Source organism: Eubalaena glacialis, chromosome 9, assembly GCF_028564815.1.
Source record: "Eubalaena glacialis isolate mEubGla1 chromosome 9, mEubGla1.1.hap2.+ XY, whole genome shotgun sequence".
Classification (NCBI taxonomy): Eukaryota; Metazoa; Chordata; class Mammalia; order Artiodactyla; family Balaenidae; genus Eubalaena; species Eubalaena glacialis.
This window is the reverse complement of record NC_083724.1, coordinates 98,198,121-98,212,174: the sequence shown is the minus strand read 5'-3', so window position 1 is coordinate 98,212,174 and position 14,054 is coordinate 98,198,121. Positions and strand designations below refer to the sequence as shown.

The 14,054-nt window shown below is 41.2% G+C and overlaps 1 protein-coding gene across 3 annotated transcripts in view; it reads left to right on the top strand.

Moving 5' to 3' along the window:
* The window catches only part of IARS1 (isoleucyl-tRNA synthetase 1), an 81,750-nt gene that overhangs the window by 41,465 nt on the left and 26,231 nt on the right, over positions 1–14,054 (top strand). For 2 of the 3 annotated variants that reach the window (XM_061200605.1, XM_061200604.1), the window contains exons 17-26: positions 185–271; positions 1,976–2,059; positions 2,285–2,332; positions 3,191–3,335; positions 4,951–5,071; positions 9,731–9,822; positions 10,598–10,675; positions 11,594–11,715; positions 12,161–12,263; positions 12,511–12,594. In XM_061200605.1, coding sequence (XP_061056588.1) covers positions 185–271; positions 1,976–2,059; positions 2,285–2,332; positions 3,191–3,335; positions 4,951–5,071; positions 9,731–9,822; positions 10,598–10,675; positions 11,594–11,715; positions 12,161–12,263; positions 12,511–12,594 — 964 coding nt within the window. The remainder of the gene's footprint in view (positions 1–184; positions 272–1,975; positions 2,060–2,284; positions 2,333–3,190; positions 3,336–4,950; positions 5,072–9,730; positions 9,823–10,597; positions 10,676–11,593; positions 11,716–12,160; positions 12,264–12,510; positions 12,595–14,054) is intronic. The other variant, XM_061200606.1, reaches the window with a different exon arrangement.

Sequence of the window (14,054 nt, the reverse complement as noted above, 5' to 3'; positions counted from 1 at the left end):
TCAGCACTCCCCAGATGATTCTGATGGATGTATCCAGGATCAAGAACCATTGCTTTGTGATTATCAAGAAGTGTAACTTACCTAAAATAGAAATTCAGTCCAATAAGTAAACACAGTTTTTTTTCCTATGCTTGAATTCCTTTTCTTATTTTATTGAACTCTTTGTTTGTGGGTTTTTTTCCAGGTTTTACACCCTGTTGGTGCTGGCCACAGCTCTCTTTGGACGGCCGCCATTCAAAAATGTGATTGTGAATGGGCTCGTCCTGGCAAGGCAGGTGCACTCCCTTGTGTAATAATGAGTTGCAGTTCCTGATCTCCTTTATTCTTTCAGCATGTTCTGGTTGGATCTAACCATTCTTTGTGAATAGAAGAATTTAGGAATGCCCCAGCTCTGTTCCTATTCTCTTCCTTCCTTCTGCCTTTATACTTCTTCCTGCTCTCCCTTTTCATCCAACTCCTGTCTTGTGCTCTTCTCAACCTGTAACATTCTGTCTCTACGTGTTCCTATGTCTTAGGAGAAGGACTGCATTAAGAGCTAAGCCTAATGGAGGAGGACAGAGGGGAGGACATGTGTCCCATGATACTACTAGTGATAAAATAACATTTGTCATTTAGAATTTTATAAAGTACTTTTGCTTATAGCTCTTATTAAATCTGTACACTGGTCCTTTAGTATAGATTTTTGTCGTCCTGTTTTTAATATATGAGGAAGCTATTGGTTCTAGAGGCTTATTATAGAGGAGTCTTATTTTTTCCTTTGCTTCTACTGCCTCTAGTCATTAAAAGTAAAAACAAAGAGAAGAAAATGAAATTTTTATACCTAGATACCTTGCTTCATGTGCTGTTCAAGGCGGGGGATGACACCTGGCACTGTACCAGGCTCTGTTTTGAGCATTTACACATCTTCACTCATTTATCCCCAGAACTATTTGAAATGGGTCCTTTCATTGTCCATTTTGACATTTGAGGAATTTGAAGTGCAGAAAAATTAAGGTCATACAGCAAAAGAGTGTGAAATTCTAGTTCTATACCCAGGCAGTCTGGCTCTATAGTCTGTACTTTTTTTTTTTAAATTGAAAATCTTACTGAATTATAGTTGTAAAAATTAATAGAGACCCCTCGTGTGCTTTGCCTGGTTCCCCCAATGGTCACGTTTTTGAAACTGTAGCACATTGTCATAATCAGGATGTTGATTGAATCACCAGTCTTATTCAAATTTCCCCAGTTTTACTCATTTGCTATTGCATGCAATATTATCTCATATATAGGTTCCTGTATCCACCAGCACAGTCGAGATACTTGGCCTGTTTCAACATCACAGGATGCCTCTGTTGCCCTTTTATAACCATACCCACCCCACCCCTTCACACCCCTCCCACCTCCGCCTTCAATCCTAATCCCCATCCCCTGGCAACCATTAATCTATTCCCCATCTCTGTAATTTTGTCATTTCAAGTATGTTATATAAATGGATTCATATCATATATAACCTTTTGTGATTGGCTTTTTTTGCTTACTGTAATTCCCTGGAGATACCTCAGGTGGTTTTATGGATCCATAGTTCTTTCTCATTGCTGAGCAGTGTTCCATGGTGACCCACAGTTTGACCTTTCACCTGCTGAAAGACATTGAGGTTGTTTCCAGTGTTTGCTGACTATGAATAAAGCTGTGAACTTTCTAAGGTTTTGTGTGAATATAAGTTTTCGTTTCTCTGGGATAAATGCCAAGGCTGTGTTTTTTCACTGTTACACTCTGGCATCTTCCTGCTGCCATTTATCCCAAAACTTCTCCATTGACTCGCTACAGTATTCAAAAAGAAGCTTAAACAGACATTAACAAAACAACCTATTGTTGTGCCTTAGTAGTAGCTTGTGTCCCATTTGCACTTACGTATTCCAATTTGTAGATAATCTGTAACCATATATGAACTGTGATGTTGACTTATTTAATTGGTGTTTCCCTTCTGTTTTTCAAGTGATGGCCAAAAAATGAGCAAACGCAAAAAGAATTATCCAGATCCACTTTCAGTCATTCATAAATATGGTGCTGATGCCCTCAGGTACAAACCAGTGTTCTGCCTTGTGTGTATTTGTCATTTCTTATTAAGCATCTTACATTCTGTTAATCATGTTTTCAGTGATATTAATCATTCTATTAATTTGGTTTATAATTAGCTTTTTTAAAAAAATGCACGTCTGTTACATGGAGAATTACATTGGTATGGTGTTGACTTTAAACCCCCAAGGTGGTCTTCTATATAGTAAAGATGTTTCTATATCTATAGGTCTTTTGGAAGAGGAGGCTCTGTGTTGGATTTTATTAAGCAGCACAGGTACTCCCAGGCTAGTTGCTTGAGCCTTTGCCTCATTCCTTCTGTATGTTCCCTGTCTTATTGATATTAGAATTCTCTTATATCATTTATTTCAATTTTACACTTACTCCTCAAATAGCCATATGAGGTACAATTTATGCTAGAGCAAATAAAAATACTGAAAAGTTTTTAGAGAAATGTGAGATACTGCTTGAAATAGTCGTAGTCATAAACGTTGAGTGCTCAGGTTAAAAGGCACCACAGAGATCTTATTCAGCATCCTCCTGTTACGAACACAGAGACCCACACCCAGGGGCTGTGGGCAAGCACGTTCACGGTTGCCATGTTGCCCAGGAGCAGTTAGTGGGGTGTCCTGCAACCCCCAGTTATCTGTTAGACTCACCTTGGCATAGCTGACAACTTGGGCCTCTTAATTCTTTGTGCTGAAGGCTGTCCTGTAGGATGTTTAACAGCATCCCTGGTCTCTGCCCCCTGAGTCCCTCTGTGCTGGCAGAGCACATGTGGCTGTTCCTTGTGAATCCCTGATGCCTGCACATATGTCCTGGAAAGAGGGCCTGGCTTCTTCCTCTTAGTGTTGCCATACTGCCTGAGGCCTGTGCTGGGACCAGCCCAGGGCATGCTTCTAGGTTAGTTCAGTGCCATATTTTGGTGTGGCACTTTTGGTCTCCCCTTTATAATTTGCTAGGTCTCTTACACAAAATAAGAATTTTGTCGGTTTTAAATTGACTGTTAGAAGTGTATTTATAATTCCTCACTTTTGTAGAAAAAGGGCTGATTTGGGTATTCCCTGTCAACATGTCAGTAATATTTGGTTTACTGTCTACGTCCCTTTTCCATGTAATTTTTCTCCTCTTCCAGATTATACCTGATTAACTCCCCTGTGGTGAGAGCAGAAAACCTCCGCTTTAAGGAGGAGGGTGTTCGAGATGTCCTGAAGGATGTGCTGCTACCTTGGTACAATGCCTATCGTTTCTTCATCCAGAACGTCCTGAGGCTACAGAAGGTGTGGGTTGCAGTGCTGTGGGGTAGGGTCTGCCCCACTGAGCTGGGTTGAGCTGGGTTTGCGAAAGATGGTCAAGGGTCAGCTGTGAAGCAGAGCTCCATGGGAGACAGGAGCTAACAGGCCCCGTGGGTGGGGGCTCAGAGCCACTGGGGAGGCCATAGATGAAAGTGTGACAGGTGTCTGGGGTCCATGCTGGGCCAAGAGCACAGGACCGGAACTTCACCATTTGGGTAGATGCTCACCTCTGCAAGACACAGAAGCCTCACCTGTTGAAGAAGAGTTGCACTGGATATTCATTTAGCCAGCCAAATTGGTGCTGGGGACTTAGTGATGGGGGAGCCAGTAAAGAGTCAGCTACTATCAGAGTGAGTGCCTAGTAAAGGCTGCTGCAGATGGGTGGTCAGGGAAGGCCACTTGATGAGTGCATTTGGGCTGAGACTCTGGAAGTGAGAGAAGTTTTCATGGGGTTGCTGGGATGAAAAATAGTGGTTGTGATATATATGAAAGTGCCTCAGAGCAGTTACCTGCTGGCCTGGGAGGCATCCTCTGAGAAGCCCCTTCCCTTACCCCTACTAACTGCTCTCAGGCCAGCAGGCTTCATTGCACATGTGCCTGTGCATGCTTCCTAGACTCCATTTGGGGTCAGGGCTCAGGTACCACTCATCTTTTTATCTCCAACACCTTAAAAGTAGAATTCCTTAGTAAACTACTTTTGACTAAACATGTTATATTATTCCTTCCTGAGAAACTGGTTGGAGAGCTGAGCTTTGAGCATCGCATTCCAGCAGGCTGGTCACTCACTTCTTGCTGCCTCTGGCTCATCTCAGTCTGCTAATGAACCCTCCCAAGAAGAACAAGGTCTTTGGGAACAACACCCCTAGTGTTCCTATCTTTTGGATCCCACCACCTCTCAGGCCAGCAGTCCTAAAGTGGGTCTACTTTGCAGGCTTCTTCTGGTGTGGGATTCAGGAACACAGGCTGGGTCAAACCACTCATAGTTGGGGCTCATCTGGGCATGGCAGAAAGATGCAGGCTCCAGCATCAGAGCAAGAGTCAGCATGGTCACTGCCTTGCCATCCTGATGGTGATGCCGTTGAATAGGGACAGGTAAAGTAGGCCTTCAGGATCGAGGAGGATTTGCAAAGGAAAAAGCAGGGGTGGAATAGAGCATTCTGGGTAAAACAAGTAATTTAAGCAAAGACATTAATTCCTAGTACTCATTTGCAACTTACAGACAGTTGTCCAGTCCTAGCCAGTTTTGCTGTCCTTCCTTCCTCAGGTTTAAAGTAACTAAACCGCCTACTTAACGACAAGATGTTGGAATATTTCTTAATTCGTAATTACTCTTTGGTGCATAGGAATCATTTTTTCCTAAATTCTCTTTAGTTCACTCAAAAATGTAATTCATTAATAGAGGACTTAATGTTCCAAGTTTAGAGTTTACTTGGAAAATATTGCTAAGAATCAGAAATTTAGATTGCCAACAGGGTCTGGGTTTTTGTGGTGTTTTTTTGGTTTGTTTGGATACTTTCAGTTTAAATAATTTAAAAAATTCATTTCTCTACAGTAGTTTCCCCCAAGCATGCAGAATGTTTCAATAATTGTCACTTCCTAGGAGGAAGAAATGGAATTCCTTTACAACGAGAACATGGTTAAAGAAAGTACCAACATCACAGACCGGTGGGTCCTGTCCTTTATGCAGTCGCTCGTTGGGTTCTTTGAGACTGAAATGGCAGGTGTGTCTCTCTTGGGCCTTCTCCCAGGAATAAGGAGTCTTCTCTTTATAATTGTCCTTTTGATATTTAACTGTTTTTCTTTATAAACGTAGAGGAATTTTTTTTGAAGTATAGTTGATTTACAATGTTGCATTAGTTTTTGGTGTACTGCACAGTGATTCAGAAATATAAATGTGTATATATATTTTTTTCATATTCTTTTCCACTGTAGGTTATTATATGATATTGAATATAGTTCCCTGTGCTATACAGTAGGACCTTGTTGTTTATTTTATTTATAGTAGTTTGCATCTGTTAATCCCAAACTCCGAATTTATCCTTCCCCCACCCCCTTTCCCCTGTGGTAACCATAAGTTTTTTTTTTTTATGTCTGTGAGTCTGTTTCTGTTTTGTAAATAAGTGCATTTGTATCATATTTTAGATTCCATGTATAAGTGATATCATATGGTATTTGTCTTTCTCTTTCTGACTTACTTCACTTAGTATGATAATCTCTAGGTCCATCCATGTTGCTGCAAATGGCATTATTCTTTTTTATGGCTGAGTGGTATTCCATTGTATATGTATACGTGTGTGTGTGTGTACGTACCATATTTTCTTTATCTATTCATCTGTCAGTGGCCATTTAGATTGCTTCCATGTCTTAGCTATTGTAAATAGTGCTGCAGTGAACATTGGGGTGCATGTATCTTTTCAAGTTCTCTCCAGGTATATGCCCAGGAGTGGGGTTGCTGGATCATATGGCAACTCTAGTCTTGGTTTTTTAAGGAACCTCCATACTGTTTTCCATAGTGGCTGCACCAATTTACATTCCCACCAACAGTGTAGGGGAGGGTTCCCTTTTCTCTACATCCTCTCCAACACTTGTTATTTGTAGACTTTTTAATGATGGCCATTCTGACTGGTGTGAGTGATACCTCATTGTAATTTTGATTTTCATTTCTCTAGTAATTAGCGATGTTGAACATCTTTTCATGTGCCTCTTGGCCATCTGTATGTCTTCTTTGGAAAAATGTCTATTTAGGTTTTCTGCCCATTTTTTGATTGGGTTGTTTTTTTGGTATTGAGTTGTATGACCTGTTTACATATTTTGGAAATTAAGCCCTATCAGCCGCATTGTTTGCAAATATTTTCTCCTAGTCCATAGGTTGTCTTTTCATTTTGTTTATGGTTTCCTTTGCTGTGCAAAAGCTTATGTTTGATTAGGTCCCATTTGTTTATTTTTGCTTTTATTTCTATTGCCTTGGGAGACTGACCTAAGAAAACATTGGTACAATTTATGTCAGAGAATGTTTTGCCTATCTTCTCTTCTAGGAGTTTTACGGTGTCATGTCTTATAAGTCTTCAAGCCATTTTCAGTTTATTTTTGTGTATGGTGTGAAGGAGTGTTCTAATTTCATTGATTTACATGTAGCTGTCCAGCTTTCCCAACACTACTTGCTGAAGAGATTGTCTTTTCTCCATTGTATATTCTTGCCTCCTTTGTGGAAGATTAATTGACTGTAGGTGTGTGGGTTTATTTCTGGACACTCTAAACATAGAGGAAATTTTATAGAAATTTTGAGAGATACAGAAAAATAGATAAATATTTCTCTTTACCTCTCAAATATAATTTTAAGGCTTGTTAGTTGTAGAAATGTGTTGTTCCAAGGCCTTAGAGATTGTCTTGGGGGGATGTCTAGTGACCTCACCCCTCCACAGATACCACACAGGCCCATGGAATCACAGGCTTCAGTAGTGGATGCCCATGAGTTCAAAACCCAACTGCACCACTTGTTCCCTGGGGGAAACGTTACCTAATCTATGAGCCTCAATTTCTTTCTCCGAAAAATGCCTGGTAAGAGTTAATATAAGGCTGGGCTTCCCCAGTGGCGCAGTGGTTGAGAATCCGCCTGCCGATGCAGGGGACACGGGTCCGATCCCTGGTCCGGGAGGATCCCACATGCCGTGGAGCAGCTAGGCTCGTGTGCCACAACTACTGAGCCTGTGCTCTAGAGCCCGTGAGCCACAACTGCTGAGCCCACGTGCCGCAGCTGCTGAAGCCCGCGCGCCTAGAGCCCGTGCTTCACAATGAGAGAGGCCACTGCAGTGAGAGGCCCATGCACCGCAGCGAGGAGTGGCCCCCGCTCGCCGCAACTAGAGAAAGCCCGCGTGCAGCAACGAAGACCCAACACAGCAAAAAATAAATAAGTAAATAAATAAAATTAAAAAAAAAAAAGTAAATATAAGGCTCAGATGGAGATTATGTACATACAGTAGCTAGCAGATAATAGGTACTTAATAAGTAGTAGTTGTTATTAATATGTTTTTAATTTATTTTTAGGTCTACTTTATTAAATAAGTAGTCCCTGTTCAGCCTGGAAAAATTAGGAAATACAGAAAAACAATAATGAAGTTGACATTTCCTCACATTTCTCTTACCTAACAACAACGAATTTGATTTTAGACAGAGGTTGGAAAAGTAGGTTATGTTGGTTTCCTAGAAGCTGGAGATGGAACAACCGTAAGTCAAGGTGAGAAATTCCAGAAACTGTTAACCTGGATACCTGAGATGGGTCTGAGTGTATATGGGTCTGATAAAGTCTGTGGGCAGGGGAGAAAAGATGGCATCCCTGTGTGCACCCTCGTGACATAAACCAGCCTCCCCCAGCGTCCTGTGGTTACCAGGTGCTGTTGTTCAGGTACAGCACTCCAGTGGATTCGAGGGGCCAGAGCAGTCTGGTTCATACAGGGGTCTTCCCTTCCTCAGCTGGTACATAGCTCTTCCTGGAATAGTTGGTGCCTCTGTACTTGGAACAATAGGATGGTTAGTCCAGGAAATTTTGAATGTTTTATCAGTCATCCTGAAGGACTGCATCCACTCTATTAAACATATGTAATAAGGGTCATATGACTGTCAGACTGTTGGACAGATTGACATAAGTGAAGATGGAAATGAGCATGCAAAGCAGACATCGGCACTTGGGTTCTCACCACACTCCCTGGGATACCTACTCATAGCTGTGTCCAGTTTGCCCTCCTGAGTGATATAAATGAATGGGATTGTTGCCTGGGGGCCCTTGCCATCTTTAGACAGCAGTGGCTGTGACCTGAGAATGTATATCCTGGCTGGGACCTGCTCTGCCTGGGAACTAGAGGTTTGGCAGCAGTTGTGCACACAGCCAAGTGGTGAGGGCCAGGTGCAAGAGGCTAGGTGGTGCACGTTGAACTGATGAGAGGGGCTTCAGACCCAGATTGCCCAGTGCAGTTCCCACTCCACCAACCTGTCAGCTTAGTGCCCTTGCCTCCCTCATCAAAATAGAATTCTGAGAACTAAATAGGTAGCATCCTTGAAGAGTCTGCAGTTGGTATTAGTGATTTCAGTGGTAGCTGCTGCTCCCTTTTATATATGGGCTTTGTTTACCTTATAAGAGTTGAAACTCTTGAACACTCTGGCTTCCTAGAAGGTGAAAAGTGTAGTGAACCCTAGAAATAACTTAGATGGGCCTCTGTCTTTACAGAACAGGCCTCTGATCACAAAAATTGCCTCTCTAGAAATGTATGACCAGCGAGTGCCTCTGGTCTGGGGTCCAGTTGTTGGTCTAGCAGCACCTCAGTGCTAGTATTTTTGAACTGCAACAGAGAACAACTCTGCCCTTGGCAACTTAACCACTGTGTTAGCTTAGACTAGGAACCTCATTAACAGTCACTGAACTCTTAATATAAATTGTGGTGTTTTTTTATGATCTTTGGTCTTACTCTCCTTGTTTTTGGTGTTTGTTTTTGTGCAACAGAGAGTATCAGTTAAAGGGGAGGTGAATGGCAAAAATCCTGAAGATAAGTCTGGGCCTCAAACAAAGTTGGCTAGATGCCCTTAACTTCCTGCTTGCCCTCTGAGTTCCTCAGGGGAGCCTTCAAATTTTTCTGATTCTTCAGGGTTCTTCTCTCCTTCCAGTACCTCCTTTAGCTTTCTTTCCTTGACTATTTTAACCTTTAGAAACCCCGTTCTATTTTATGCACAGCCCCTGCCTGAGTTTCTCAGTGGCAGCACTGCTGACAGTTTGAGCTCGGTCATTCTCTTGTGGTGGAGGCTGGCCTGTGCATTGTAGGTTGTTGAGCAGCATCCCTGGAGTCCACCCACCAGATGCCAAGAGTGCCTACCTCCCCAGTTTGACAACCAGCATGTCTCTCTAAACATTGTCAGTGTCTCCTGCAGAGCAAAATTGCTCTGGTTGAGAAGCCCTTATCTATGCTATGCCTCTTAGAATCTAATTAGAGCTTTTTATGTGTCTGTCTTAGTTGAGGTCAAGGTAGCACAATGGAAGAAGTCAGGCTTTTGTGGTACTACCACCTGATACAGTTCCAGATAAATGATGCCTCGTGGAGTCATCTGGCGGGCAGCCTCAGCCTCTCAGCCACACATACGGGGTTTCCTGTTTTCTCACTGACACTGGGAGTTTGCATGTAGCTCACAGGGCGGTTTGTGCATGCCCCTAGACACCTTGACAGCTATATAGTACGTCCTCAGTTTTGACTGTTTCACTTTGGTACTTCTGCCTCCTTAACAGGTGTGACAGCCCTTGGATGGCAGGGGCTGCTTGCTCACTCTTATATCCAGCCCTGTCCTAAGCACCCAAGATGCTTATGTGTTCTCACTGCCTGATTGGTTGTTACTTTTAGCTTACAGACTCTATACTGTGGTTCCTCGCCTGGTCAAGTTTGTGGATGTTCTGACAAATTGGTATGTCAGGATGAACCGTAGAAGATTAAAGGTAAGTGCAGGCTGCTGTTGGGAAGAGCAGAAAGTGTAGGAAGTAGGAGAGTTGAGGAAAAATGAGAATAGCCAAAAGGAAAAAGAGCATTTTCAAATGCTCTCACTTTTTTAAGCTATCTTTTTCCTTTTAATTGCATATTAACTGTATTGCCATTTGATGGATGGGGGAACCCATAAGTTTAGAAGACATCTTGCATATTTTCAAAACACAATTATGGACATTCATATTAGAGGGAAAGTCTCAGGCCAAACAGGACTGTACTGAGCAGACCTCTTAAAATCTGAAATAAATTCATGCAGATATTTTGCAGATGTTTTTAGGTAGATCTGTGATATTGAGAGGGGCACCTCCTCACTTCTACCTCTAGAGGGACAGTTACTTATTGACAAGACTCGTCCTTAGGCCTGTTGGGGATATAGGATGAGTGAAGCATGGATCCTGTCCCAGGACTTAAGCTGTACATAAGCAACAATGGTAGAAAACAAGGAGTGAGGGATGCCCAGACCACTGTCCATCAGTACTGCCTTCAAATGTGTTAATGATAAAATCCCGTAACAAAACAATAATTTTGTTTTTGTTAAAATATATTACACACACATGTACATGTATGTGTGTATATGTACATATATCTAGAAGGACATACACTAAAATGTTTAAAGTAGTTATCTCTGGGTAACTTAATTATGGTTGGGTTTTCCCCTTTTTATTATCTTTCTTTTCTTACAATGAACTATTGGTTTTAACAGTTTAATGTGTGTTTTTTATTCACTAGGGTGAAAACGGGATAGAGGATTGTGTTACGGCCCTGGAGACCTTGTTTAGTGTTTTGCTTTCTCTGTGCAGACTTATGGTAAGATGCTAGCCCTGTGGGCTGCTTGTGGTGCCCGGTTGCTACACTGTCCTCCATCTGTATCTATTCTGTATTTGTTCCACTAAAAATAGAAACAGAAGTGTTAATCTAAATTTCTAGTTTCTTTTCAGAAATCTCATTAGCTTATGTATGTCAAATAAGGGCTAAAAAACATTAGCTTTAAAAGCTGGATTCTTTCTTTTCACCCCTGGCAGTACATTTCAGGTCAAGGTCCTTGCATCTAGACTCAAGAGCGACATACCTCATCTTAATGTAGATTCCTGTAATTGTCTGTGAGTAGTGGGGAAGCTTTTGAACTAATAGCTAACCAAACAAAAATATATTGCAAACAGTATTTTACTTGAGACATGTTCCTATCAATTGAAATATTAATTAAATGACATACAAGTAAAAATTCCAGTTTTAATTTCCTGTATCTTATTTCTGCTATTCCAGTTTAATGTTATAAGGCTTCTATTTATCTCCTAAACATACATGGAATGAAAACCTGCTTTGTACCAGGTCCCCTGCCTGGTGTCTCATGTCTGACCTCATTCCCCTTCATCCTGTGAAGCAGGTGATGTTTCCCCAGTTTACAGAGGTTTAGGGACATTGATTCCTCTGCATGTTGACTTGACTTGCATGTGGTCAGGGACTCCTGTTTTTATTATAGACATCCTCAAGAATGTTTTAGGCACTTCTGGCTGTAGTCCTGCTGCTGTGTTTCATGAGTGTCTAGCTCGCCAAGTTCAAAATGAGGTCATTTCTCTTTCATAGGGCATGTTTTGTAACCTCATGTTCACTTCTGTGCATATTCCCATATCATTTCTCTAAAATGTTTATGTAGTTGCTTCTCACTCTGAGATCAGTTAATGATGGCTACGTATGAATGACCCGATGTCTTCTGTCCTTACACAGGCCCCCTATACCCCTTTTCTTACTGAATTGATGTACCAGAATCTGAAGACGCTGATTGACCCTGTTTCTGTCCAGGACAAGGACACATTCAGTATCCACTACCTCATGCTGCCCCATGTTCGGTAAGAATCAAATATACATAAGCCTCTCCTGGGCCAGGGGAAGGAGAGTTGCCAGAGATGCACTCAAGTGGGGCCCCCAGCTCCCTGCTCCAGCCCCTCCATGCCCTGCCTCCCCCCTGAGCTGCTCCTCAGGCTACAGAATGGATAGGAGGGATGCTTAGTGTGGAATCCCCTGTAGAGCTGTGGCAGGTAGGGGTGGGTAGGCCTGTTGGGATCACTTTGGGGAGCTGCTAGGCACTAAGCAGCAGGCTCAAGCTTGCTGCCTGCTTCTCAACGCGTGCCCCAAAGGCAGGCATGTGCTGTCCTTCCCAAGAGCCTCCCTGGGAAGCCTAGCTACACCATCGCATCTCTAGCCTGACCCTCTTCCTCACTTAAGCATGCCTATTCTTTGGAATTTTCTCCTTTTGAATCTAATCTCTTTCAAATCCCTACCTCTACCAACCAGAGAGGAATTGATTGACAAGAAAACCGAGAGTGCAGTATCTAGAATGCAGTCTGTGATTGAACTTGGGCGAGTGATTCGAGACCGCAAAACTATTCCGATAAAGGTTTGAGATTTTATTTCTGTTTTGCATTGCACATACCTAGATAATTATGGTTTGGAGTATTTTCTTAATATAAAGAGCTGCCAGCAATGGCGTAAATTTCTTTTCTGCAATAAGGGTGTGAATGACTTAGTACTAGTTATGCCTGCTTAGTCTGGAGCTTGAGATTCAGATAAAACATTTAACATTCATTTTTCTGCAGTTTAGAGGACTGGATGCTTATGAACTTTCCCTTCCATTTTCTTTCTAGTATCCTTTGAAAGAAATTGTAGTTATTCATCAGGATCCAGAAGCTCTTAATGAAATTAAGTCATTGGAGAAGTATATCATTGAGGTAAGACAGTTGATTTGTTTGATTTGGTCCAAACAGACTTCTTTCCTTGGGAAGATTATTTTGGTTAGTACTCTTTAGTCAACTACACTTTGAGTGTATCATTTGTCCTTTTCCTTTTTATATCAGTAAGTACATAAATTTAACCATCCATGGAATTTTACACTTTGCTTTTAGACTCATCATGACTTTTTACAATGTAATTGTAATTCTTTAACAGTGGTTTCAACGTCCATGAATTTTTCACCTTTGTTGGATCATTTATCCTTTCATTCACTTCTCTTCCCCAAAGTACTTTTTGATAACTAACACCAAAAAAATCTTTGTTCCTTCAGATTATACAAGTATCAAGTAAACACACACTGGTTGTAAATAAGCACTAGCATCGAGTACAAAGCAAGTCTCCTCTTACCCTGGGCACTCCCTGGTGTCTCATCACCCACTTGTTCACTAGGTTATCGCCTGCTGGGTTGTTCCTAGCATTTTACGTACGTGTACACACATTTGTACATATATATACACAGATGCACACATCATTGGTTTTATTTGTGAATAGAGAGGATCATATATGTAGTTTTTAACTTATTTTTTTTCACTTTATAGTATTTCTTAAACAGCATCCCATGTCAAAACATAGAGATCTAATTTATTCTTTTTGTTCACTTCCTGGCTGCATCATAATTTATTTAATTACTCTTATATTGTTGGAAATTTAGGTTTCTGATTACAAACAAAAGGGGTGCGTGTGTGTGTGTGTACATGTGCAAATATGTCACAGTATGGATGTTGGATAGGTTCCTAGAAGTGGAGTTTTGGGGTAAGAATTTTAAACTGTCATGTCAGTTATCCTCCCAAAAAGCTTTTACCCTGTGATGTTTTAAAAAGAAATATATTTCAAATTTCATTTTTATTCCTTTCGCAGGTAGTATTTAAATCTTTATGATAGAAAATAATTAATTTCTATATTTGGTTTTGAATTGCCTGAGAATTCCGGACAAATATTAGAAACCAAGGAGTTTATAACTGTTTAGAAACTTAGAGTTTAAAACTAAAGAGCTATAAATTCTATAATTAATGCTTAAGATATGGATGATAAAAGAATATATTTAAATAGAATATCTTAATCACTCTGAGAGCAAATAATATAGTAATGTATAATGGCAAAACCAGAAATTTCCCTATAATTTGCTTCAGTTGACAGTTCCATGATATCTCATTTTCATATTTCCTACTGTGCAGTCACCATTTCCTGCTACGTTAGTAATCCTTAACTAACTAGTATGATGGAGACATGAAATGTTAAGATTTTTTCCGAAAATATTTATTTATTTATTTATTTGGCTGCATCCGGTCTTAGTTTCGGCACGTGGGATCTTCAGTGTGGCATGCAGGATCTTTTGTTGCAGTGTGTGGGCTCTTCATTGTGGCGCACAGGCTTCTCTCTAGTTGTGGCTCACAGGCTT